The following is a 25,409-nucleotide window of genomic DNA, read 5'->3' on the forward strand; positions in this document are numbered from 1 at the left end:
CCATCTTCACCTAAAACAGCTTTTAAGCGACAGAAAACATCCCTCTTGCTTTTTGGGGGTTAGGGTTAATTGTGATGTTCCTTAGAGAGTTTTTACACCGTCTTTTTTTGTGTTTTACAAACATGATAACCCTCAAGTTCTATGTTGTTTTTTGACTTTGCATGGACTTATCACAGATTCTTCAGAGGTTGAGACAAAGTTTCAATATGAAACAGGCCATACTCCTGTATTTAAAAGGTTTACTTTAAAATATGAAGCCTTAGATCAGTATCTGTTCTGTATCTGGGTCACATCAAACTGGTCCCAACAACATTTCTGCAGAAGAAGTACTTTTCCGATTTTCCCCTCTAACTCTCTCTCTCATCCTGCTGTGAGATCGTATTGATCCTGAACACACGCAGATCTTTTGATAATCTTTTCATGATGAGAAAAAGAAAGGAAAAAAAAACACTTGCAGCTAAAAAAGCGGGAACTTTTGGGAACATCAATAATGGATAAATACACAAACTGGAACATCATGAGTTTCTGATCTGGAGAAAACTTTCACATCCAGAAGAAGTTAAAATAACAGGATATCAGCGCTGCGAGAGAAACACCTGAGCTGGGAGAGAAAGAGGATTTAAAATCATTCAAAATCATGTTTCACTACACAGGAAAAATAAAAGTGAGACGTTTCCAAGATAGATGAAGCTTTAGGGGGATTACTTTCTTACTCACCTGTGAGGGAAGGAAGGAAGGAAGGAAGGAGGAGAGATGAGAGGAAAGAAATAAAGGTGTAGAGGAGCAGAAGGTGAAGGAGTAAAAGGTTTAAGATGAAAAGGAGAGCGAGAGGTAAAAAGAGAGAGAGAGACTTTAGGTTGACTGCCTCTCTCTGTAGACGAATGAGACAATCAGAGACTAAAGAAACTTCAAGGTGGTTTTGAAGACTTCTGGGAGGTTTGTGGACAAGAAAAAAAATTGCTTTTTTAAAATCAGTTTCACTCCTGTTTTTTCAATCTCAGGTTAAAAGTGAATAATTGAACATGTCGACTTTACATGTAGAACTTAAATTATTCACCTATAAATTATTAAAATGCTTTTTTAATGTTTTTTTAAAGTGAATGAGATTGAAAAAAAAGAATATCAGACATAAAGAGAGAAGTTATTTTAGATTAAAGGAACAGATTGATCTCTGAGACTCGTTCGTTAAAGGAGAGAGAGAGTGTAAGCAGCATTTCATTAGACAGAAACAGAGAGGTGTAGACGTCTGAATTTTTAAGTGACTATATTTCATGAATTTTAGCTTTGAAAATATAATAGTTCCATTATTTAAGACAGCATATGTGATATCATTCATGTTATTTTCTCCTTTTTCCTCTTAACCTTAACTTTTTGTTGTTGGCTGAGTCTTCCTTACATGAGTTCAGTGATTCCCAAAGTGAGGCGGGGACCCCAGGGGGAGGGGGGCCAGGCTTAACAAAACAATGCACAGCATCTTTTCACTGCTGGCAAATTTAGTAAGAGGACTTCCAGGTGAACGTAGGGACTTCCACACCGGACATCTCACATTTGGAAGTTTCAAGTCAATGCTTCCTCTTTAGACGTGGCGTGTTAGTTTTTTCAGTTTGTTGTCACACACTTAACTGACAGTCTGCACTTTCTGCAGCGATGTTTGACATAAATTCTACAACAATGGAATTTTTTAGCAAATTCATTGGCACCTCTGCAAAGTTCAGGAAGTGATCTGGAACCTCAGTTCAGTTCAGACCTTTCCAGCTACCAGAACAACTTCCATACTTTGGTCCACATCGGGACTTGAACCGGCGACCCTCCTGTTCCTAACCTGAGTCCCCACAGACTGAGCTACTGATGTTAAAATAATCTATACAGACGGTTTACTTCAGGAGATATGTTTTAATTTGAAAATCAGGAAATGAAACCCTGAAGTTTTAAAGAAATGAAAATGAAAGAAAACTATCCGACAGCTGCTGTTTTATTTCCATCTTTATTGGACACAAATTCCACAACAACAATGCACAATAAATTCAACCTGCGCTGTGTTACATCAAGGGGAATTTATATACATGCACTACAACACACACACACACACACACTGTTCAATATCACGGCTGATTTTACTGCAGAAACAATAAATACACGATTAAAACAAAACTCATTTCAGCAGGAAATTCAAGGTTACATTTAGTGTGAAGTTCAGACATGAAAGTTTTGCTGTTTACTCTTGTTGAAAACGGGGTAAAATTCAGTTTGAGTCAAAAGTCTGAGAGGTCGAAGAGTTCAAAGGAAGAGACAGAAGAGGATGGAGAATGAAAATATGAGCATCAAAGAGCCTGAAAAATACATTTATGACAGTCAAGTTTAGACAGAGGATGCTCTCTTGGTTATAAACATTCACTTTGCAGTGCTCTAAAGTTAAACATCTGCAGGTTTTAAAGGAACCTTCCCTCCTTGCTCTGCTTATCTCCCCCATGTTGATGCATTTGAAGGAAACTCTGCAGAAGCTTCTTTGGGACATTTCGGTTCACTACCTTCACCACCACAGAAGCTTCATTTTTTTTCTGGCTGGATGACCTGATCTTCCTCACTTGTTACTTACTCCTCAGCTCTTCCTCTCGGCCTGCGTTATTTTTTCTCACCTTTCCTCCCCCATGAGGCTGCCAAAAACAGATTTTCTCAAACTGTAAAGAGCGGCGGAGAAAACCGAAGATTAAGATCTCAGAGCCGCCTGGACCCGCTGGACTCGACACGTGTGCGCGTGTGTGTGTGTGTGTGTGTGTGTGTATGTGTGTGTGTGTGTGTGTCGTCGTCTGATGGTCTGCAGGATATTTTTTTTTTTAAAGAGAAGAAGAACTTGTGAAAAGCTTTGACACGCTCGGGTTTACAGGTGTGTAACAGTGTTAGAAGCTTTCTGACAGCACTAATGAAACGGACAGGAGAGGAAGAGGACGAGTGAAAAATACTGAATTAAAGCTATCCTTCCAACATATCCCACACTTTGAGTACACAAAAATGAAAGTAAAAACATTGAAGCTCAGAGAAAAATATCTCTATAAATATCATATCTGTGTATATATTTATATCTGTATATATCTTTCTCTCTAAATAAAACTCTCAGCACTAAAACAGAGGCAGCTTTTCCAAACTAGAAGCTCCACACTAACAGAGAAATGTGCAAAAATGTGCTGCCAACCACACCAAGTCATGCAGGGCGACCTGAAAGGTGAATTGGTTGTATGATGTCATAGTGTACCGACACACAATACACCTTTTTATTCAGACTTTGAAACAAGTTGAGGAAGTAAAAGCAGATAAAATGTTGTTTCTACTAACCTACAATGGTTGAAGGGTCGCTATAAAAAGATAATGCTGATACAGGTGAGATGCCAAGTCGTACTTCAAGACACGCTGTGTGTCGATACTGTGCTCCAAAAATCAAAGTGAAGATGCAAACACTTCAGAAAATGATGATTAAGTTTGCTTTTGTCCTTTACAATGGAAAATCAGATTTTATATTTGGACTTTTCAATGTTTCCTTTCAGGAAATGACAGATGATAGTAAAGAGCAAGTAGTGGGTTAGCATGCTGACAGAAAACACACCCTCCAGTAACTTCCACCTCTTTCATTATGTTTTTGTAGTAAAAGGAGATATCTTTAAAATCCCAGTTGCTATGGTAACTTAACAGACATTCATTTCACTAAATATCTTAGGGGGCTAAAGGGGGCTCATTAATTTCTACTATACTACTATTTTGTTGACACTTAATCACATCACAGTCATTTAGGAGGCGGCTTGAGGTGTGTTTAGTTCCACAAGCTAACAAGCTACATACCTTGTTTAAATCCACAGTTATCAATAAGTATAGTTAGCACTGATTATGAGGACTATGGCCAGTTTCTTTATGTTGCAAGAACGGAAAAATACCCAATATAGAACTATAAATGATCATGATTAGCTTTTTGTTGCTCACAATGAAAGGACAGTCAATATCTCGATTCATCAAACAAAGATCTACAGACACAACACTGAGAGGTCAAAGTTCATATATTTCTCCTGCTTTTCTATTTCTTCAGCTACTTTAGGCGTTTATCAAAAGACCTTTTATGTGTGCGGATTTGTGAGCTTATGTTTATGAAAACTTGGGTCAGTATAGCATTGTGCTAAAACGCAAAAAAGGAGGAAGATGCAAAACGTCACTTCTAATTTCTCCAAACGGTTGATTCTGACATTTAAATGAAAATATAAAGTTTTTAATCCACTAAGAGAGGAGACCCTCTCATGTAAAGAACTAGTCATTGCAAGGCAGGCACTCACGTTAGCCACAACAAACACACCAGAGATCAGCGCCCACTGTTAACGATTAACAGACCACATCAAGAAGCAGCTCTGATGATATATTTACTGAGTATGTTCACATTTATATGTAGAGCTATCCTCCTGAAAGTCAGAACGATGCAGACTGCGGAAAGAGAAATGCCTCAAGTCAAAGCAAAAACCTTCACATCTATTAGTGATATATAACGCTTTATCATCTGCAAACAATCAAACCAGAACAACCAAGGAGGAAGACTACCCCAACTATTAAACACATGAACATCCAGATTAGTTTCAACAGACTCAAAGGGACCAGAACTCAAGGAAATCTGGAGGCAAGAGAGTGACATGACACGTTTTGCCCCCGAAGATGTTGACCAAATGTTAGTTCAAGTTTGAGACAAGTTTGAGTTAAGAGTCGTGGAGTGACATTGGAAAGTGATTTAGTCCGTAAAGTTTCTTATTGAAAGTGGGTCTCCATGGCAACTCGAAGGAAATGGTTGATGTTTTGTTAAAGTAGCATGCAGTAAGGTGAAAAAGAGGACATTTTAAAAATACTTCCCAACTTGGAAACATCTTTTTTTTTTTTACACCAAACAGTAACCACGTCATAGGAACTAAAGGAACACTTAACTGTGTTAGGAGCAGCAGCCCATTAGGCTAGTGGTCTAGTTCATGTTATTGTGGAAATACCCTAAATGAGTGATGCTGCATCTCCAGTGTGTAAGGGCCGACTGGCCATGCTTTTAGGATGAAGTGAGAATGTGTGTTTGTGCAAATACACTGGGGTGTAAACACATGATGCTCAGGTTCCTGTGTGAGGCTCACTGAGGATGGAGAGAGCTCTCAAGGTGTCAGAAAAATAAAAGCAGAGACCCTTAGAGGAAGGCAGTCACATGAGAATGAGCAATGAAATGTGAAAAAAAATGTGTGCTCCAACAAAGGTTCAGTATGGGTCTTTACACTTCCACCTGCTTCCACAAACAGGATGGGAAACTGATCTTTAAGTTCTTTTACTCTTGGACTCCAACACGATGTGAAACAAAGAGCAGAAAATAAAAACCAAACATGTTCATAAACTTTGAAGTGCTGTCATCATATATATTTTTCTGCAAAGATCATTCATAAAAACCTTTAATAAGTTAAAAGTGTTTCATGATAAGATGCTGAAATAAATTAAAAACTCAATGGGATTTTCAACACCATGACTCAAGATGGCTGCTTCAAGATGGCGGCAAAGGAAGTCTGCTACACGAAGCAAATAAATAGGAATGAGGAGAAGGTGATAACAACTAAAAATACATACATTTATACCACAATGTAAACGAGCCTTCTATCACGGCTTTGAGTATATCACACAATGAGTTTCCTTACAACGGTAACTAGGAATGATAAAACAAATTCATCCAGTACAAACCTGGACCTGGACTGGGGTTTCTTGCCAAACTTTAGGTAGATACCTTCAGATTTCTCAAGTTACATTTCTAGAATGAGACAAACTTTGGAGTAAAAACCTCTGACACTGGTCCAGGTCTGGACTCAGCTGGAGATACAGATCTGCTTCAGACCATGAAGCGGTGCTCCTTGCCGTCGTGGGCCATCAGGATGACGTTGCGGTTGGAGGTCCAGATGAGGCGGGCGAGCTTCAGGTGGTTCTGTGAGCCTGGGGAGGCGGGCTGAACCGGAGGAACCTGGTAGGTCTTAATGCAGCGGAGCTGAGGAGCCGAGTTCAACATCCCGATGCTGCCAAGCAGACTGGTGTTCATCTGAGGACCACCAGAAGCACATGAAGCGGGGATTACTCTTAAATACATAATCCATCAATCAACCCTCATTACTCTGGTTAATCATTTCAGCTTAAAGCTGGTAAAGGGTAAGCTAACTGTCTTTGAGTTCCTGAAGTTTTGTTTATGACCATCATCACCATCTCTTTAAAGGAACTGTGCTGCTGAGGAAACACAGAGGGTAACCCCATGAAAAAAGGCGAGACTGAAAGTGCATGTTTCGAAAGAGAGAGAGAGAGAGAGAGAGAGAGAGAGAGAGAGAAAGACAGAGAGACAGAGAGAGTGTAGGAAAAACAGTGAGTAGAAACTCAATCGTTTCCTGAGACGACACTGCCCCTCCCTCAGACACACACACACACACACACACACACACACACCGACAGAGCGTCTGCCAGCTCATTACCACAGCAGCCGTCTTGTCGGCGCGTAGCAGCGGTTTATGCTTACAGTAATGCCATTAGAATGTGTGTGTGTGTGAGTGTGTGTGTGTGTGAGTGTGTGTGTGTGTGTGTGTGTGTGTGTGTGTGTGTGTGTGTGTGTGTGTGTGTGTGTGTGTACGTGTGTGTCTATGCAGACAGTCGTGTCAGGGGTCGTAAAGACCTTTCATTCAAAATAACAGTTCTGGGAAGTGGATCAGGAGTGCGTGTGTGTGTGTGTGTGTGTGTGTGTGTGTGTGTGTGTGTGTGTGTGTGTGTGTGTGTGTGTGTGTGTGTGTGTGTGTGTGTCGGTGTGTGTTTATCAAACGTGTGTGATTGCTCACCTGAGTAATGATTATTGTTCATTTAGATGTTTTTGTTTGTATGGTACAAGAATAATGGGAGAAAAGGGTTACAAAAATACAAAAATATTTCACATTTGAAAGGAGGTTATTTCTTTCAAGTAGTCCAAGTCTAAACCATTATAAACATTTGTTTCAAAATGATTTTATAATCCACAGAAATATGGTTTGATAGTCTGACATGTTTCTGGAGATTATTCATTCAACCTTTGAAATTAACCTTTTTTTAGAGTCGAAAATCAGGGAGAAAGACAGAGTGGGGAATGACGTGCAGGAAAGGAGCCTCTGGTCAGATTTGAACCTTGGCTGCCCGTTATGAGGACTATAGCCTCCGTACATGGGACACCTGCACTGACCACTAGGCTAAGCACACCTCTTCCATCCATGCCAGGGCCAAGGAAGTGTGAATGGAGCACTTACACTAGTCAAACTAAATAGACTTTGGGGATCAAACATGCTTTGGCACAGTATGGATTGCCTAGTGCTAGTACGATGGCTGGATTTTAAAACCTCTGAGGAGCTGAAAAGTAAATCTCTTTAGGTAGCCCTAAAGGTCCTCTAAGATTACAAATACGTGTGGAGAAAAAAAAACACAACCTAATGATGGTGGTGTTTATACACATCGCTCACCTGCCAGAAGGAGATGTGGCTGTCAAGGTTGGAGTATGTGGCCAGGTAACGTCCATCAGGAGCGAACGACACGGCTGTGATGGGACCCTTATGACCGTGGATGTTCTGAGGAGACACAAAGGTTTAACAGACTTAATTAAAAAAATTAAACTTTTACCATAACTTCATAAAAACAATCTGCGGAAGCTCTAAACTATTTTCTACACAGTTAATAATTAAAAATAAAAAGTATACAGTAGTGTAAGAATATAATGTAATACAAGTCTGGGACTAGTGCTCTGCTTTAGTGTGATCGAACCCCTGACCTTATAGATGAGAGACAACCAACTGTACCAACTTAGCCACAGCTGCAGTGCTGCCCTGGAACTTCACAGATTCAGTCTTGTTTCTGCTACCTTTGCACACACTGCTGCTGCTAAAATCTCCAAACCACTCCTGTGTCTTCTCCATCACTCACTCCAAGCAGCGTGAACTCTCATATCGTCTTCATTGTGTCCCTAAATGTTTCAATGCTTCAGTGTTTTTCGGTATGTTAGTGACAAGCACTGAATTGTTCTATATGGCACAATCTTGTCCGAAATTTTCCAGCTTGAAAAGAAGTGTTATTGAGGTTTATAGAATATTTTCAGTGCTAAAACTCAGACTGGAACACTTCACAGAATAGAGCGTTTTTATCAAAAGACAAAGAATCGTATCTCAAACGCCTTCACATCGTTTCTCATCACCCATTGAAACTAAAATGACAGAAAAACTTGACTTTTCCTTAAGACTCCTCCTGTTGATGGGGCTAAACTGCAGCAGCAGCAGCAGCAGCAGCTCGAGGTAGAAACCCAGACTTCAATAAATTCTCTTTCGTGATAAAGACGAGATGAAGAACAAATTTTGGTCCTTGTTGAAATTTCATTGAGTCGTCTCATAAAAACCGGCCCTGCCGCCCAGATTCTCCCTGACAGTAAGTGTTTGGTTTGAGGGAGATAATTCCATCAGATGAGGGGCAGCTTCTGCTCCAACAGATGCTGTCATTCGCCTGCAGAACTCAGGGGACAAAATAAAGCGACGCCACGCCGTGTGTAACGCAATAAACTGTCCCACCAGATGCAGGGTGTGTAACGCAATAAACGGCCTTCCAGAAATCTCCGCCCCGCCTCTGCCCGCGACTGGGATTACAAACTCTCACCTCCAGATGAGATTAAGACGTGACGCCTCGGGCTCCCAGACCATGAAATAATAACCCGTCTGTGGCGATTAAAGCAGAAAAAAATAATAACCCAATGAAATGAAAATCTCATCGCTCTAATTCGTTCACTCCCTCCTTCTTTTAGGAGAAATCCTATTAGATTCCAGCAGTGTTGGTGGAAAGAAAATAGCTGAATTATTTTGATTTCTTTCCAGCCTTCATCCCTGTGAGCCTCTCTCTCCTTATTCCCCCTTTCTACCCTTTTCATGATTAATTCTAAACTCCCTTCACAGTGTTCACCTCTGCCAGTCTCTCTCTCCTCATTTATTTTCTCTTTGGCGTGATCCCACATAGCATTTCCGATCATATTTTGTTAAAGGCAAAATGATCAGAAGACGACAGAGTGATTACTAACAGTCTAAGCTTTTTCATAAGTCAACATGGATTCATTTTTGTTAACCCCTTCTGAAGTCAAATCACGATTTATTTTAAATGCATGCTCAATTGCCTTTTAAGGAGCAATATGTAACTCTGCCACCTAGTGTTTAAAATAGGTACTGCAGTCTAAATTCAAAACATTGGAAAGAGCTGTCTCCCCCCGCCCCCTCCTCTCTAGAGTCGATGCTCACACAGGTCACCATGTGGTGGACCCTGAAGCTTCAGTGTTTATCCAGCTCTGCATCGGTCTGTAAACCTTTCTGTGTTCTAACCTCTCTCCATTTTTCAAAAGCATCTCCAATATTGATCCTAGTTTGAGCACGTTTCTGCTCGTGGAGCTTATTAGAAACATGCAGAGGCTTTTTAGGTCGGGTACAATCACTTCTATCTGAACCACTTCTCTTACTGCTTCCATCGCTGCAACACCTGTTGGTTTGACCTGCAAACCGAGGGGCGTCCAAAACGGCCGTGTGGGGGTGCCTTAAAACCGCCTACCTTCTCTGGTCCAAACAAATCCAGATCATTCAGGACCAGAATCTAAAGTTAGAAGGAGGACATACTGGCTGCTGTATTGTTGTCAGAGAAGTCAGCACTTCAACATAGCATGTTTCCTTAATGTCTGATCAGATAGTAAGATCACTTCATCATTTAATCTGGCAAATTAAAGCTCCTGTTGCTCACTTTCACTCTGGGATGATATAAAAAATGTGCACGCTCCATAGAAAGCCTCCATCTTCAACAATTTACAAAAATGGTTCAATCACAGCGCAGGGCTGCAAGAAAAGCATGCCCAGATTACCATAATAAATCTGTGATTGCATTTGACTTGTAATTGCTGCAGTGGTTCTATTAGTCTTCTCAGATGAAGTCATTTATAAATTGTAAGTCATGCTGCGAACATGATGACAGCTGGTTAAAGACAAAGGGGTAAAAAAAAAGGGAAGAAACTAAAATCATTTGTGAATGAATGAGGAAAGCAAAGATACAGATGTGCAGATTTAAATGTGCTTCAAATATTGATGCTTTTACATGTAGTATGATCAGTTTGTGTGTGTGTGTGTGTGTGTGTGTGTGTGTGTGTGTGTGTGTGTGTGTGTGTGTGTGTGTGTGTGTGTGTGTGTGTGTGTGTGTGTGTGTGCGCGTGCGCGCGTTTGTAGGTGAGTGTGTCATGGTGGACTGCCTACCAAATCAATCAGCCTATCAGAGAGCAGTGAAGCACACTGAAACCATTTACAGCACTCTGTACTTCAATACACCTGACGCCTGGGGATATGACTGTGTGTGTGTGTGTGTGTGTGTGTGTGTGTGTGTGTGTGTGTGTGTGTGTGTGTGTGTGTGTGTGTGTGTGTGTTCGGTGTGTGTGTGTGTGTGTGTGTGTGTTTGTGTTTGTGTTTGTGTGTCATACAAAAGGCTCACACCATCATATCATACTGTTTTTCAACCTTCATGAAGAGTCTAACCGTTTACAAACACTGATTATTTTTTAATTCAAATCATCTTAACAATTTGTGTTTTTTTTATCACACAAGGTTTCATCATTCTCAAGCTGTGTTTTACAATTTTTATTATGTTTTTTTTTAAATCCGTCAAGAGGGACAATATATTTTTTTAAAAAGCAAACAAATGTCCCAGCAGCATATTAAACCATCTGTTTAGATACTATTTAAGACCCAGTAGTTGTATTTTAAACCAGATGGTGATTTTTTTTGCCTTTGTATGAATTTTATGTGTAGTTTGACACATTCACAATCAATCAATAATAAAGTAAAGAACAACATACTGGCAAACAGAAATCATAATGCAGCAGTTTCATTACGTGCACAGTGATTGCACAGGTTGTGTGAATACAGTCTAGGGGTGCAGGATTTCAACATAACCCCGCCCCCCCCATCTCACAGTGTATTATCAGAATATTTCCTGCTGCATTCAGCTCACCCTGACGCCACATAGATAATTTACTAGGTGTCAGGAGTTTTGTGTGAAAGCACCATATGTCCGTCTCTCTCCGTGTGTCCTGCCTCTACTTAGGAATAAGGAGTGTTGCGAACTTGTTATCCTGAAATACACCCCTCAGGGTCTGGGTTAAATGTTAGGACATTTTAAAGAGGAGGGTAGAAGAGCTGCAGTATGTCCCGAGCCAAAGACTCGTCACAGTTTAACTAAACTTAATCCCTAAAGTTTCCGGTTGGACCTCAATTAATCCCATGCGTCAGGCTTCTGACGGGATGGTGAGTGGGAGGTGCTCACTCAGAGGCCGAGCTACACCTTCAGTTACAGAGTGATTAAAGAAAGAAACAGATGCCGACAGACAGAGAGAGAGAGAGAGAGAGAGAGAGAGAGAGAGAGAGAGAGAGAGAGAGATCAGTCAGGTTGTTTCTTTGTGTTCAATTAGTAGACTCAGCAGAGTCTGTTAAAGAAGCAGAGCTAGCAGCTGGGCGCGTACACACACACACACACACACACACACACACACACACACACACACACACACACACACACACACACACACACACACACACACACACACACACACACACACACACACACACACACACACACACACACACACACACACACACACACACACACACACACACACACACACACACACACGCAGCTGACAAAGGAGTGTTCACGGAGGCTGATCAAAGCCGTGGCAGATGGTCATGCAGGGACAAGCTAGTTACGGTTGGACACACACACACACACACACACACACACACACTTACACACATTTGGAACAAAAACTTCCTCCATCATCTTCATGTCCCTCTCCTCCTCATGCTCAGATACTTTTTTTTTATAATTTTTACTTCCATTGGCCTCTCTCCTCCTCCTGTCTCATCTGAACAAATCAAACCATTTCCTTTCATTTATAGCAGATCAAAAAGCGCATTATTTCAAATGGACTACCTTTACACATCAGTAATATATGTCATCTTAAATATCGGAAAAGGTTGCACCCATCTTTTCATCAATTACGTCCAAATTAAAGTGTTTCATTGGACAATTTAGTGTCTTCATTCAGGCGCTCCACGGTGCACGGCCAACTCTTATTCTGCCCGAAAAAACAAAACAAAAACACTCAGGGCCTTAAAGTTTGTTGAAATAACGTAATAAGGTGTATTATAATTATTTTCTTACATGTGGTCATTAAACTCTGAAGAATAGTGGACTTCATTTGCTTAATAGCCAGCCTATGAGGTTGTCTGTTCTCGTCCCTTATAACAACATTTCATGGCTGTAAAATCTGTTGGTTGCTGCATCAAACACATTTTGGTTTCTTTCTCCGCCTCTGTATCTCACCAAGACTTTGAAACTTGATTCATCAAGTAACAGTAAGAACCAGAATCAATACAAATCAGAAGTGATTAAACACTAAAAGACACACAGCTCCATTAATGAAGAGAATAGTCCTGGTATGCATTTCAATTTCAAACCTTCCAGCACACACACACACACACGCACGCACGCACGCACGCACGCACGCACGCACACACGCACACACGCACACAGGTTCCTGCAAATCTATTAAATGTTAATTACTGCAAATAACACACAAAGGAAACGCATCTCTTGTACTTACAACATGCGCACACACACACCTACACACACACACCTAAGCAGCCCAACTAAATGTCGGGTGAACAGGGGCCAGCACTGTTATCAGATATAAATGACCCCCTCCACCCGACTAGACTGCTCAGGTTACTGCAAATCAATACGTAGCAAATTACCAACACACACACTCACACATACTCAACTGCACACAAACATGAAGGCAAGGAGAGCACACACAAACACACAACATCACACACAGTCAAATATAAATGGGTGCAAAGACAAAAAGGTGATTAACAAAGTCATCGCTTCATCATTAATCAATTACTGAGAAAAAAACAACTCCTCTTCTCCTTGTTCTTATCTCCTCCCCTATTATTTACACCTCATGGTACCGCTCGCTTCCTCGTCTCTCTCTCTACTGTCCTGTCATTGGACGTCACACTTACTCTTCATGAAGGAACAGAAATCAAATGATGGAAGTTTGGGTAATAAGGGAAACCCTGTTCTTAAGTAGTTTCTCATTGGAGTTCTGATATCTCAAAGCTTTGTTTTAAAAACTACAGGGAATTGTCTTCTTCTAACTTTTATATGTAAGTATGATATCAGAGCTGCACCTTTCCAATAGTAATGTTTATATATACTGTAGGTTTAAATAAAAATGTCACTCTTAGTTTGCTAAACTGAGTTTCTTGTGCAGCATTCTTACTTTAAGTATATATAAGGTTTATTTTGGGGCTTTTTATGCCTTTATTCAAAAATAGGACAGTGGATAACCTGGGCCGCCCGCCTGGACTCCATACTTAGGGCGTGCTAAATAACCACTCAGCTAGTCTTGATGTTGTTCTTTTACCTTTGTACCTTTTTTGATAAAAAAAGATGATGCTGCTTTGATGATTATTTTTCTCCAAAATGCAATGATAACGAGGTACTTGGATGAAGAAAATACGTATATCAAAGGTGTTGAAAAAAAGTTTGAGAACCACTTTAGTATGTTGTTAGTTCAGTGATTGATAGGATGGATGGATGATGAATGGATGGATGGAGGGACAAATTGATGGCGGAACATTTTCAGCTAAAATAAAAATCCGGACAGTGTAAAGGAATAATTGAATGGATGTTTAAATGCTTGGATGAACAAATGGTTGGATGGAGGGGATGTAAGGAAAGAGTAAAGAGTAAAGGAATGTACGCATGGGTCCAAGAAAGTTTGAAAGAGTGAGAGATTAATTGATGATGGTAGATGGATCATGGACAGGTGGATGGGTTTGATTGGTGGGCAGGTGGATGAATTGATGGACAAATAGGTGAAAGAAATGAAGGAAATAATTGGATTGAAGATGGATCAATGGATAGAAAGACTAACATGCATAGACGTTTAAGATGGATAGAAGGATGGATAGAAATGATTGAGAACAAGTATGGACAGGTGGAGTATGACAGATAGACACACCATATCAAACGATGGATGTGAAAGCTTGACTTTGATGTAAATCACAACCTGATGACCTCTTTCAGGTTTACGTCTCTGTTAAGATCAAACATCAGATATACAAAAGATGAGTCCTTTAACGTACCTGACACTTTCCAGTACGAACATCGTAGAGAGCCACTGAACCCTGGCGAGCTCCAACAGCTATGCGATGACTGCGGTCACAATAACCAACCATGTAGAACCTGAACAAGAGGACAATACATACAATGATTTACAGGGGAAAGAAAAATCATACCATTGATTGTCATTAAATCATCCACAGGAAGCAAGACATTTTGATCGCATGAAGATAAACCAACAACACATTCACTTACAAAACCTTTTTCTTAAAGGGAAACACACTTTTGCAAAACTCTTTTAATGTTGTTGCAGAACTTCTCATGGCACCCACCAATTTATTCTCCAAGCTGGATTGAAATGAACAAACCAGTCCTCTCGACACAAGGACGTACAACCACTTACTTGCAAATAGCAGGGAAACACTCCTGCAGTCCTTTCTTCTTCACCAGAGAACCTTCGATACAGTACATGATGATATCCATGACCTGAGAAAGAGGAGGAGGGTGAGAAGGGATAGGATGAGATTCTGACCTTATTCAGAATTGTATGCAACCATTTGAAAAAAATCCAAATATAAAAGAGTTTTCTCTGCTATGTAATTTAACATTAACCTCGACCAGCAGATCCACGACATCTCCGGGCATCTTCTCGATCAGGATGTCAATCACTCGCAGGATCTCAGTCTTTGCTCTGGCCAGAGTGGTGGTGTGAACGTTCTGCTGCGACTGAGAGTTTGCCTGTGCTGCGTTGTACCTGTGAACCTGTACAGAACATTAAAGATATGACAAAAAGAGAGCATGACACAGGGTATTTGATGCACTGGGTGAGCCACCAGGGCCCAAATAACAGGTTTAATCATTATCCCTCTGCTGTACCACAGCATGGAGAGCCAACAGACAACCCTCCACTACAATGTATTTTAACTTGAACTCTTTAAAACTCTCTGTTAGTAGTGGAGGACATTTATGAACAGAGACTTGTAGAAATGGGCTTTTTGAAACTGTTTGTGATAAAGGTTTTAACAGCTCAGTCTCACCTCTCTTGCTATGGTGGTGATGAAGGCCGGAGGACGGGCAGTAGCAATAAGAGAGAGGGCGTGACGAGCTGAGCGGGCCGAATCCGCAGGGGGGTTTAGGGGCAAACCCATTGTAATACTGTGGAGACAGAGAGAGAGGAGTAGAGGGTTCATTCAAGGTCAAAAATATATTCTTCCCTCCGAAAAACAAACAAGCGTTTGATACAAATGGAAATAGAAAGCAAGGATTAAGTAAGGAGTTAAGGAACAAAAGAGAGTGACAGGTGAATAAAACCAAATGAACACACAGCCATTTACATGCAAATGCCCTTTACGACACTTTAAGTTCACTCAAAGTTCACTTTACTTAGGTCCACTTCAGAAAACACACAATGACTGAATCCTTCAGTCCCACTCATTCAAAGACGGCAAATATTTAAGAACCTCTCCCAAACATACATTTTCTATTTTAAACATTTTACTGATATGGAAAACTTAGGAATAGTGTCATGTTTTTGTAAGACAAGAAGCAAAGGATGAACACAGTCATTTAACCTGCTTTTGTCATTGCTAACTAAAACTGCTTTTCTGGTGCGCTGCTGGCTCATGCATGATGGCTGTAGCCCTCCAAGCGGGCAGCCCAGGTTCCGATCTGACCTGTGGCTCCCTTCCCGCATGTAATTCCCCTCTCTCTCTCTCCCTGATTTCCGACTCTATCTTTAAAGAGTCTTTAAATCTTAAAACTGCTTTTCTGACTTCAAATTTCCCATTATTTTACTGTTTGTACATTATTAAATACACAAGTCACTTTTCCACTTACGACTTGATTAAATCAGTCTAACCCTAACCAAAGCATGTCACGGTGAACTCATGAATTGGCCTTGTTAAAAAAATGTAAATCTCTGCTAAACATTGCGGTGGTAAGGACTATTGTCAGCGGAGGGTAATTCCACATTTGGTGCTCAGGAAGGTAAGTCGACCGACGGGATAGTTGTCTGGGATTAGGTTTTATAGTAAGAGTGTTTATGGTAATGAACACACAATGCTGGTGTGGCTCATTAATGTGAATTTAACAGTTTTGGGACAACAATGGAGCTCTATGGAAGAAGAACTATCAGGCTTAGGGGGATACATTGACTCAGGGATGAAGGGATTTGTTTACCGGAGGTAAAACGTATACAGCCTTGTTTTTCAAAGAATAGATTTACTGGTGATCTAAAAAGAGAAAGAGGCATTAAAGTGCACACATTTATAGAGAGCAAGGAAAGGAGATAAAACTGAGTGAAGTAGAGGGATGGAGCCTCACTAATATATGGAGTGAAGAGATTAGCGGGCAGCTTATAATGTCAAGGCCGAGTCAATGGGAGCCATTCACCAGACGACGGCATAATGGACTCCCACAATGCAACAGGAATTAGACACACACACCCTAACAGCTGGCCACACACCCCTCTGAGTGTGTGTGTGCGTAGAGAGAGAGGAAAAGAGGGGGCGAGAGAGGCCACCTTGTTAAGAAAATGACTCTGGGAGAGAGAGAGAGAGAGAGAGAGAGAGAGAGAGAGAGAGAGAGAGAGAGAGAGGAGGGGAGTGATGGGTGGATGAACGGCCGAGCTGCACGATTCATCTCCTCTGATTACAGATCACATCCTCAGTACCTGTAATTAATATTGGTAATGTATCGGCAATATATCAGCAATATTGAAATGTTTAATTTCATTTAGAGGGCTGGCTATAATTGGAAACAGTCACAGTGTTGATATAAGGCGGCAAGAGAGCACAGAGCTAATTGTACAGAGAACCAGCGAGGTTAATAGCTAACGTTTAGAACGTGTAATGAAATAATCTGGATTATTATTGCTGTTAAAGGGGGAAAACCCAAAGACACACACACACAGAGTTTCATCATCAGGACTAAAAATAGAATAAGAGCTATTAGCTATTATTATATATAAGGAGAGAAAGAGATTTGTCTTTATTGGAGCCAGAAATAACTGTCACATCGCTCTCTTCAAAGGCACCAGACAAAAACTGGAATTTTACCTCTAAGAAAATGAGAGTTGCTGGTCTACAGTTGCTTATATATGATGACTTTTTTTGTGCTGTGTGTGACTTGATTGATTGAAATGGTAAAGTTCTTAAATAATATTTGTGGAGCACTTAAGAGTCTTATTAATTGAGGCAGTGGCAGGCTTTGAAGAGAGCAACATGACGTCTGTTTCCTGTTTCTAAACAACATCTCAAAAGACCTGCATGCATGTGTGCATTTTCCCTAAATGGTTACTTTGTGACCATTGCAGCCTGTTTCAAGACTGAAGGCTAAAAAAATTCTGCTTGAGCAATTTCAAAACTTTTTTGTCCCTTAACTTTCACAACACGTGTTAAAAAGAAAGAAAATAGGGCTGAAGCAACCTTTAGATTAACCTGGGCAATCCCTTTCAATACAATACAAAATGCCAAAGAGGGGATATTGTACTCAACTACATTACGCTGAATTGGAGAAACAACTCTGAATATAATGCGGTCCATAACACCACAGCATACTATGACCTCCGTGTTAAGACCTCAAATTAAGTCCTCTATAACAGCATCTAAAGAAATGGATTTTCTACACCTCTGCCAATAAGTGATCTACATAAAGTCACTCTGATTATGAGTTTGGACTAAATATATTTCAACTCAGATGCACAAACACACACACTCAACAAAGGGTTCAGTGCGTGTGCGTGTGTGTGTGTGTGTGTGTGTGTGTGAACGTGGCAACATGACAGTATTCACTGCCAGTATCCCGCTGACATTATCCAGTCAATACTGAGTCACACACACACACAGTGAGGATTGGACTATTGATTTTTTTTGTGGTGAGGGAGGAGTGAATAACTAGAGTCTCATGATGAGAGTCACTGCTGCAAGAAACCAAAACTGTTTGTATCAGAGCGACCAGTAACTGGATGGTTTCCTCGACAACAGGCCTGCAGACCAGTTCAAAGACAGATCAGGTTACCGACTATTTTTAGAAATGTCTAACTGACAGTTACGTCTTCACTCACTGACTGACTGTTTTTTTTCTGGGTGACTAGAGGATGTTATCACACATGCACAAAACTCCTGGAAAAATTCCCTAAATTTTAAAAATGAGCTGCATGAGGGAACAGAAGAGGCAAAATTCTTCATCCAGACATTACCCGATGTGAGCCAATGTATGAGCACGGCAGAAAACAATTAGGAAAACTCACCGCCAGCAAGCTACAGTAGCGAGCGGGGGGGTGGGGGGAGGTGGGGGGGGGTGATTATGTCCGTATCTCTCAGCCATTGCAATCTTCATGCACTTAAAGAAGCAGCTTAATACTCGTTTCTGCTGGTCACTACGTTCTTCTTCACTTGTTCGTTGATAATGTAATTACGTCCGATAACACAAAGCATTCATAAAGGCGCTTAGTCAGCCAGTTTGGATTTCCGCAGCGTCTGTTTTACATAATGTCTTGCCCTCTGAGACCGATCCCACTTACGAGGAAAATTGTTGAAAGCAACTCAGGAAGATTTCAGGGGTGGACTGTGCTGATTTAAAAAAAAAACAGCTTCAAGAAACAATTTAGTCACTGACTCTGGTCTTCTCAGTAATTCCCTACAGCGGTTATTATTACACATTTATAGAAAGTTTCAGGCAGGCAGCCCCCTGAGTTCCTACTAAGTTGCTTGTTCACACATGCACCTCACAGCAGGAGACTGTCCCTGTTGGAGTTTGGGATCTCAGGAGTCAACAAATGATGTAAATGGACAACTTGGAAATGGTGGAAGGAGCAACAGAATAATGGGAATTTAGCCTTTATATTTATGCTACGTGTAGCTCGACACATTCACAATATCAACAAAAGAACAGAAAAGAACATGCTGGCAAACAGAAAGCATAATGAATCCGTTTCTATGCCAACCGCGGGATATTAATGTCTCCTCCTCCTGCTCGCTTGAGGTGAACTTTTCTGCTCCGTTCTCACATAATCTCATATGAAAAATTGACTAAGGGTCTGCCAGTACAAATATGTGTCTGTTTGCATTCAAAGGCCGCACAACACAAAGCTGCTCCATTTAACAAGGGCCCTCGTCCTTCATCAGACATGAAGTGAGTAAACATAACTCCACATATACATATATATATATACGACCCCTGAGGTCACCTGACAGGTCATGTGATACAAAGCAAGGAACATATGTTTCATCTTTTATGTACTTATACTTGATGTTTGGATTATTTATTAGTGTTGTTTATGTATTTGTATGTCTCCAGCTGCAATAAAAATTCCCTGTGGGGACAATAAAGATACCTTTGACCTTTGATAGCTTTAGGCTTTCTCTGTCTTTGGATATATTTTTGGTCCAGCACCCAGTACTCAACTCTTTGGATGTGGGTACTGTTTGATATTTTAGTGTGAACTGAGTTTGCATTCACACATGCAGCTAACCCTGAAAAATTCAGGAAGAAGTAGGAAAACACCAGGAAACACCAGCTAGTTATCTTAGTAATAAAAAAGGTTCACTGACTGATAACAGAGCAGATTCAGAACTTACAGACAACCTTCATAATCTTGATACTGAGTGATGTTTTTATCATTATTATATTATTGTGCATTATCGTTTTTCCCTGTAATTATGAAATCAAACTGGTCACAGTATAAACACCATGACGTTCACTTTAAATCCGGTGTGAATGCAATCAAGATTCAAAAGCACACGCCTGAATGAAATCTACCTTTTTCCTGAAAAGTGACCTGTAGTTTTCTGATCATGTTTATCTGTGTATAAACTTCCTGTTGTGCCCATGACAACAACAACAGGCACTTATCTCGGCACGACACACACAAACACATTACACAAACATTGATCTACCTCTGCATGATAAATGCAATTCTTCAAAAACACAAATAGACAATAATCACAGGACAAAGAGATGTAGTTATCCCTGCATGTCAGAATTATACGTAATTCTCTATCTATCACACACAAAATAAAACATGCATTTATCTCTGCAGTGGGGACGGCAAACACACCGCCCTCTGACTGGACGAGAGAAGCAGAGAGGGAAACATCGACAGGTCAGCAAGAGGTCTTTATATTCCGGTCCACAGCAGGGCATTTGATAAGGTTACACTTGAACACGGTTTATATTGTTGGAAAGTTTCAGATGCCTTTTTTCAACAACTTCAGTTCTAAAGTGAGACCTTATATGTCTAAATCTACATGTTTGATCGAAGTCGTTGATTTGCAAAAGGAAGAATCTGAGATTTTAAAGCTTTTCTTTTTGCATTAGAAACAATGGTTTCCTTATCAATGTATTTGTAATGTTCTTAAGAAGGTAAAAGGAGACTTGTTAGCTTCCTCTGTGCATGTTCATTTTTGGTGCTGTAATCCATGCGATGGCATGGATGGCATCCTGTGTTAAGAATGTCACAGAGACCAACAGACACATTTGAAGTCCGTTAACAGTCTCAACCAGGAACAGCTGATCTGCAACATTTTAGCCCAACAACAGGTCTGAAACAAAGCTCACACATCCCTTCTGAATGATGCACATCAGGGCTGATTTAAGTGGATATAACAAACAGTGATGACTGAAAATGATGGACAGTAGGTAAAACATAAAAACATATCATGTGACACTGTAAAAAACAAAGAGCTTCTTGAATCCGAGGCTATTGAAAAAGGATTATCGGATGCTCTCCCTGCAAGGAGTGTATTGATGACCGTTTGTGTAGATCAGTGACAAAGAGCCTCACTGATCACTCTGTGTGTGTGTGTGTGTGTGTGTGTGTGTGTGTGTGTGTGAGAGAGAGAGCGATAGAGAGAGTTATGTATTTTCTCGTCCTCTGCATTGTTAAGAACTGATCTGATCACTGTGTCTCATTGATCCGCCCTTGTGCTGTTTACTTCAACAACACCAGGAGGCAACAAAATACAGCGGCAGAACTTGCATGGTTAATTATTCATATTCATAACCTCTTTCAATGTGTGTGTGTGTACTTGTGAGGAAGGATTTAAAACTAAGACTCAACAGTTTCTTTTTTTTATATGTGTATGTGTGTTTGAGTGTAGGTAAGTAGAAATTATATAAAGGTATTCTTTATTCTATTCAAGTTGTTTTCACTTTTGTTCCACTTAAAATGTATTTGACTAAATTGCATGATTTTGAGTCCGTCTGTTGTACACACACACACACGCACGCACGCACGCACGCACGTACGCGCACACACACACACACACACACACACACACACACACACACACACAGTGACAGCAGACATATCTATACTCATTTAACCAGACTAACCCGGCTCCAGTTTCAGCCTTAATAGGATCAGCTCATATTGGCCAGTTAGAATTCAGCAGGGAGGAAGAGTCGCACACGCTCAGCCCTTTGTATCAGAGAGGAAAAGATGCCACTGAATCACCTCCTCCCTTTGACCTCTGACCTCCACTTACTCAACTGAATCACAACCTCAGTGTGTCTTTGTGAAGGCAAACAAAACCTCTGAGCTCGTCTCTGCAGGTTTACATGTTCAAAGTGCAGAAAGCATTACCTTCTCACTGGGTAATCTCAGATTCTTAAACGATCACAGTGACAAATATTAATCAGTTTAGGTTTGCAGTCGTACAAAAATGTTGTTTCAAGAAACTCATCAGAAGATTTGAAGAGATGCCATGAGAAAAATATTCAATTTTTTTCTGCCACACATTTTTGCAGTTTTCTGTAAAAATACTTTCGTGCCAACTTTAACTCGTCAGGCCTCATTTTTTTTAACTAAAATTAGACAACCTGAGGAGTAAAAGTTGTTCAAAGAACTTTAAGTTCAGGTATCTTTTTTTCGCAGAAAACAGATGGGAGGCCTTGTTGATACATGGCTTGCCTACAAGAGGGCTTCTGCTGGCACAATTGTTTCCTTGGATTTTGTGTCCGGATACAAAAAATGTGCCAAGCACTTAGTTTCCGTTTTTCATTTTTAATGCCCTATGAAGATGAAGATGCATGACAATTACACCGAAAAAGACAGCTGCTTATTGTGCATTATAGTCATTCAAATCAAAAGGTTGATCCCTCAAACGGGGAATTGGCCAATAGTTTTCTGAGTGGACATTTGAACACAAACACACATACATGCAGAGACGACTCTCATGTCAGAGCAACGCAGACATCGTTACATCATCATAATGTCCTGCAATGAGATTACAACCCAGCTTCCATAGCTCAGTGTGTCAGCTTTATGATGCCTGAGTGTTTCTCTGTTTGTCTTAGCGTGTGTGTTTGTATGCGCATACATTTGTACTGTATTAAAACAGGAGGTTGTCCGGTCTCTGGAATCTGAGAGGAAAGATTATCAGTTAAACCGACAAACAAAAAAAAATGAATAAACACCTCTGCTGTTTGTGTTCAGTATGTATTCAGGATTTTCTGTCTCAGTCTCTCTCTATGGGGGAACTATCATGTGATTCTCAGGACAAACTTTTTAACCTACTCTGCAAAGGTATCCTGGTTTACTCAAATTTACCTTTACATCATGATCTGAAACTTTATGGACATCCAGCATTGTAACACTATAGGTACGTTTTTACATGAGGATCAGAAGAAGAGGTCAACTTTAAGTCTTTCAGCTTTATAAAGGAGTCCACATCATGAACAAAGTCATCAGAGAAAATACCAAGTGTTTTGTTTTTTAAAGAAGTCCCACTAAAATGTCCCTTTAAGAAGAATATGAAAGACATTATAATTGTCATTGACAGCAACATTTAAATGTGAGTGCCTGGTGGACTCACTTGGCCAGTTGCTTCTCGGCGTCAGCGCAGAGCTCCAGCAGTCCCATGAGCACAGCTGATACGTCCATATACGGCTCCCAGACGGTGAAGCCTCGGCCAATCAGATCGATGGCGGTGCGGCGGATGGTGCTGTGGGAGGGCAGCTTGGGGCTGGGGGGCTGCAGCAGCAGGAAGGTGAGAGCCTTACCTGCAAGTAGAAGAAACAGTAGAATTACAGAGTAGAACACATGTACAGGACTTTAGGAAGTGAAATTACTTAAGGTTGATGATGCTTGCTTATCGACTTTTGCTGCAGTGAATAAATAAAGACAAAATCTGGATCAAATAAGATATGATGGGGATAATGCATGGTGAGCAGGTTTTTATGTCAGAGAGGAATCTTGACAGGGTGAGCGGGACAGGATCCCAGTCCCAACACCTTTCAGTACATCCTCATCGACCTCGACAAGCTGAGGTCTCTCGTCTCATCCTGAAGGTGTTCCTCCGTGATAACAACCCACTCACTATACATTATTCTGCTTATTACATGTCATTATTACATGCTTATTATTACACAGGAAATCAATCATTTCAAACACAACATTTATTGATTTGAAAATGCCTTCTGTCTTCCGCTATACAAATAATCCACGGCATCTACAGTTAGAGCTGCGTCCATAGCAACAGTTAACTCAAAACTAACTCTCATTGGTCAAATTAAAATGAACATTTCCACTAATGGTGAAGGGAGACAAGGTGAACAAATCACATGAATCAGAGCAGCACCTGATGGAGTTTCTCCATCTTGTCATGTTGGAGTCTTTTGACATTATCTTCTGTATCCCTATTTTATCCCATAGCACTTTCCATCATGTGTTTACTTCATGTGTACATTTGATATGACAGTGGATTATTCAGTGTCTGCAAAAGACTCCTGAAGACCTTCTACCAGTCTGTGGTGGCCAGCGCACTCTTCTTTGCTGGTGAAGTCAGCAGGCTCAACAAGCTGGTGAGGAAGGCCCGCTCTGTTGTTGGCCTGGAATTTGGACAGTTTGGAGACGGTGGCTGAGAGGAGGATGAGGGACAAAAATCACAGCCATACTGGACAACTCCTCTCACCATCTCCATGATGAGCTTTAGCAGATGGGAAGTTCCTTTAGCCATCGTATCGTCCCCCCCAGGTGCAAAACTGAGTGCTTCAGGCGCTCCTTTGTGCCTACTGCCATCAGACTGAAAACAGCAGTGGGTCCTAGTCTGTCTTCTTAATCACAGACAGATATCCTGCTTCTAATAGTTGTAAATACATAGTATCTTTATTTGTATTCCTATCTATTCTAAATTTATTAATACTATATGCATGTTCTTCGTGTTATCTTTTACTGCTGCAGCACTTGAATTTTCCCAACGGGGATCAATAAAGGACTATCTTATCTTATCCAGGGAATGCAGGAAAGGAGCCACAAGTCAGATTTGAACCCGGGCCGTCTGCTTGGAGAACTATGGCCTCCGTACATGGGGCGCGACCTCACCGCGAGGCCATCTGTTTGCAATTTTTCAGTCTTAATTTTGCTGCTGTTTTAGTCTCCTTTCTCTCTTTTCTACAGGAAACATACTGATGTCAAGGTAACCCAACTTCCTTACGGCGCACTGATTTGAGAACATTCAGTCCTTTAGATTATATGATCAGAGCACATGTGTCCGTTGCAGCCATTTTATGATCTTAGTACGATTCATTCTTCTTAACAACGGTGATCTACTGAGGGATAGCAGGACGTTGCATTAAGTAACTGGCCAATCAGAATCAAGTATTTAACACAGCTGTGTAATAGCGGCGTTCAGATGAATTCAAACTCCAGATTTTGCAGCTGCATCAACCGCTATGCTCACATTTTGAATGATCTAGCTCTCACTCCCAGCTAGTCATACATGACAGCGTCCTTACACCTGGACTATGACAGTCAAGGAGCCCCTGAAAGGCTTTTTTTGCTATCTACACAGTTGTAGATTTTGATTAAATCTCATAGAACACGTCAAGATTACAAGTCAAAGCCCCGCCCAATTTAGAAACATGTCTTAAACATGTGAGCCATCTGAAACAAAACCATTTCTATAAAGACTTCATCTCTTTTAACATCCAAAAACGAATGAATCCTAATGTCTTAAATAAGGTTTGGATGAAAATGATTCAGCTTATGTCGCATACACACAGACACAAACTGGGAGGATAAAGACAGCGAGCAGGATGGGGGTCACTTCATAGCTGACCTGACATTTGAGCCAGCCTCTGTAGGGACAGGCTGACCATTAAGGCTCCAGAAAATATCCCCATCTCTCAATAACACCCCCCTCCCCCAATCACACACACGCACACGCACACAC

General features: G+C 40.8%; 1 protein-coding gene across 3 annotated transcripts in view; it reads right to left on the minus strand.

The window, feature by feature from the left end:
* Positions 1 to 1,965: 1,965 nt before the first annotated feature.
* The window catches only part of LOC110000908 (WD repeat-containing protein 7), a 93,460-nt gene continuing 70,016 nt past the window's right edge, over positions 1,966 to 25,409 (minus strand). For all 3 annotated transcript variants that reach the window (XM_020656291.3, XM_020656292.3, XM_020656290.3), the window contains 7 exons: positions 23,052 to 23,238; positions 15,273 to 15,390; positions 14,848 to 14,997; positions 14,639 to 14,721; positions 14,259 to 14,358; positions 7,506 to 7,610; positions 1,966 to 6,079 (listed from right to left, as the gene is read on the minus strand). In XM_020656291.3, coding sequence (XP_020511947.1) covers positions 5,876 to 6,079; positions 7,506 to 7,610; positions 14,259 to 14,358; positions 14,639 to 14,721; positions 14,848 to 14,997; positions 15,273 to 15,390; positions 23,052 to 23,238 — 947 coding nt within the window. In that variant the 3' untranslated portion in view covers positions 1,966 to 5,875. The remainder of the gene's footprint in view (positions 6,080 to 7,505; positions 7,611 to 14,258; positions 14,359 to 14,638; positions 14,722 to 14,847; positions 14,998 to 15,272; positions 15,391 to 23,051; positions 23,239 to 25,409) is intronic.

Source organism: Labrus bergylta, chromosome 17 (genome assembly GCF_963930695.1).
Source record: "Labrus bergylta chromosome 17, fLabBer1.1, whole genome shotgun sequence".
Taxonomy (NCBI): domain Eukaryota; kingdom Metazoa; phylum Chordata; class Actinopteri; order Labriformes; family Labridae; genus Labrus; species Labrus bergylta.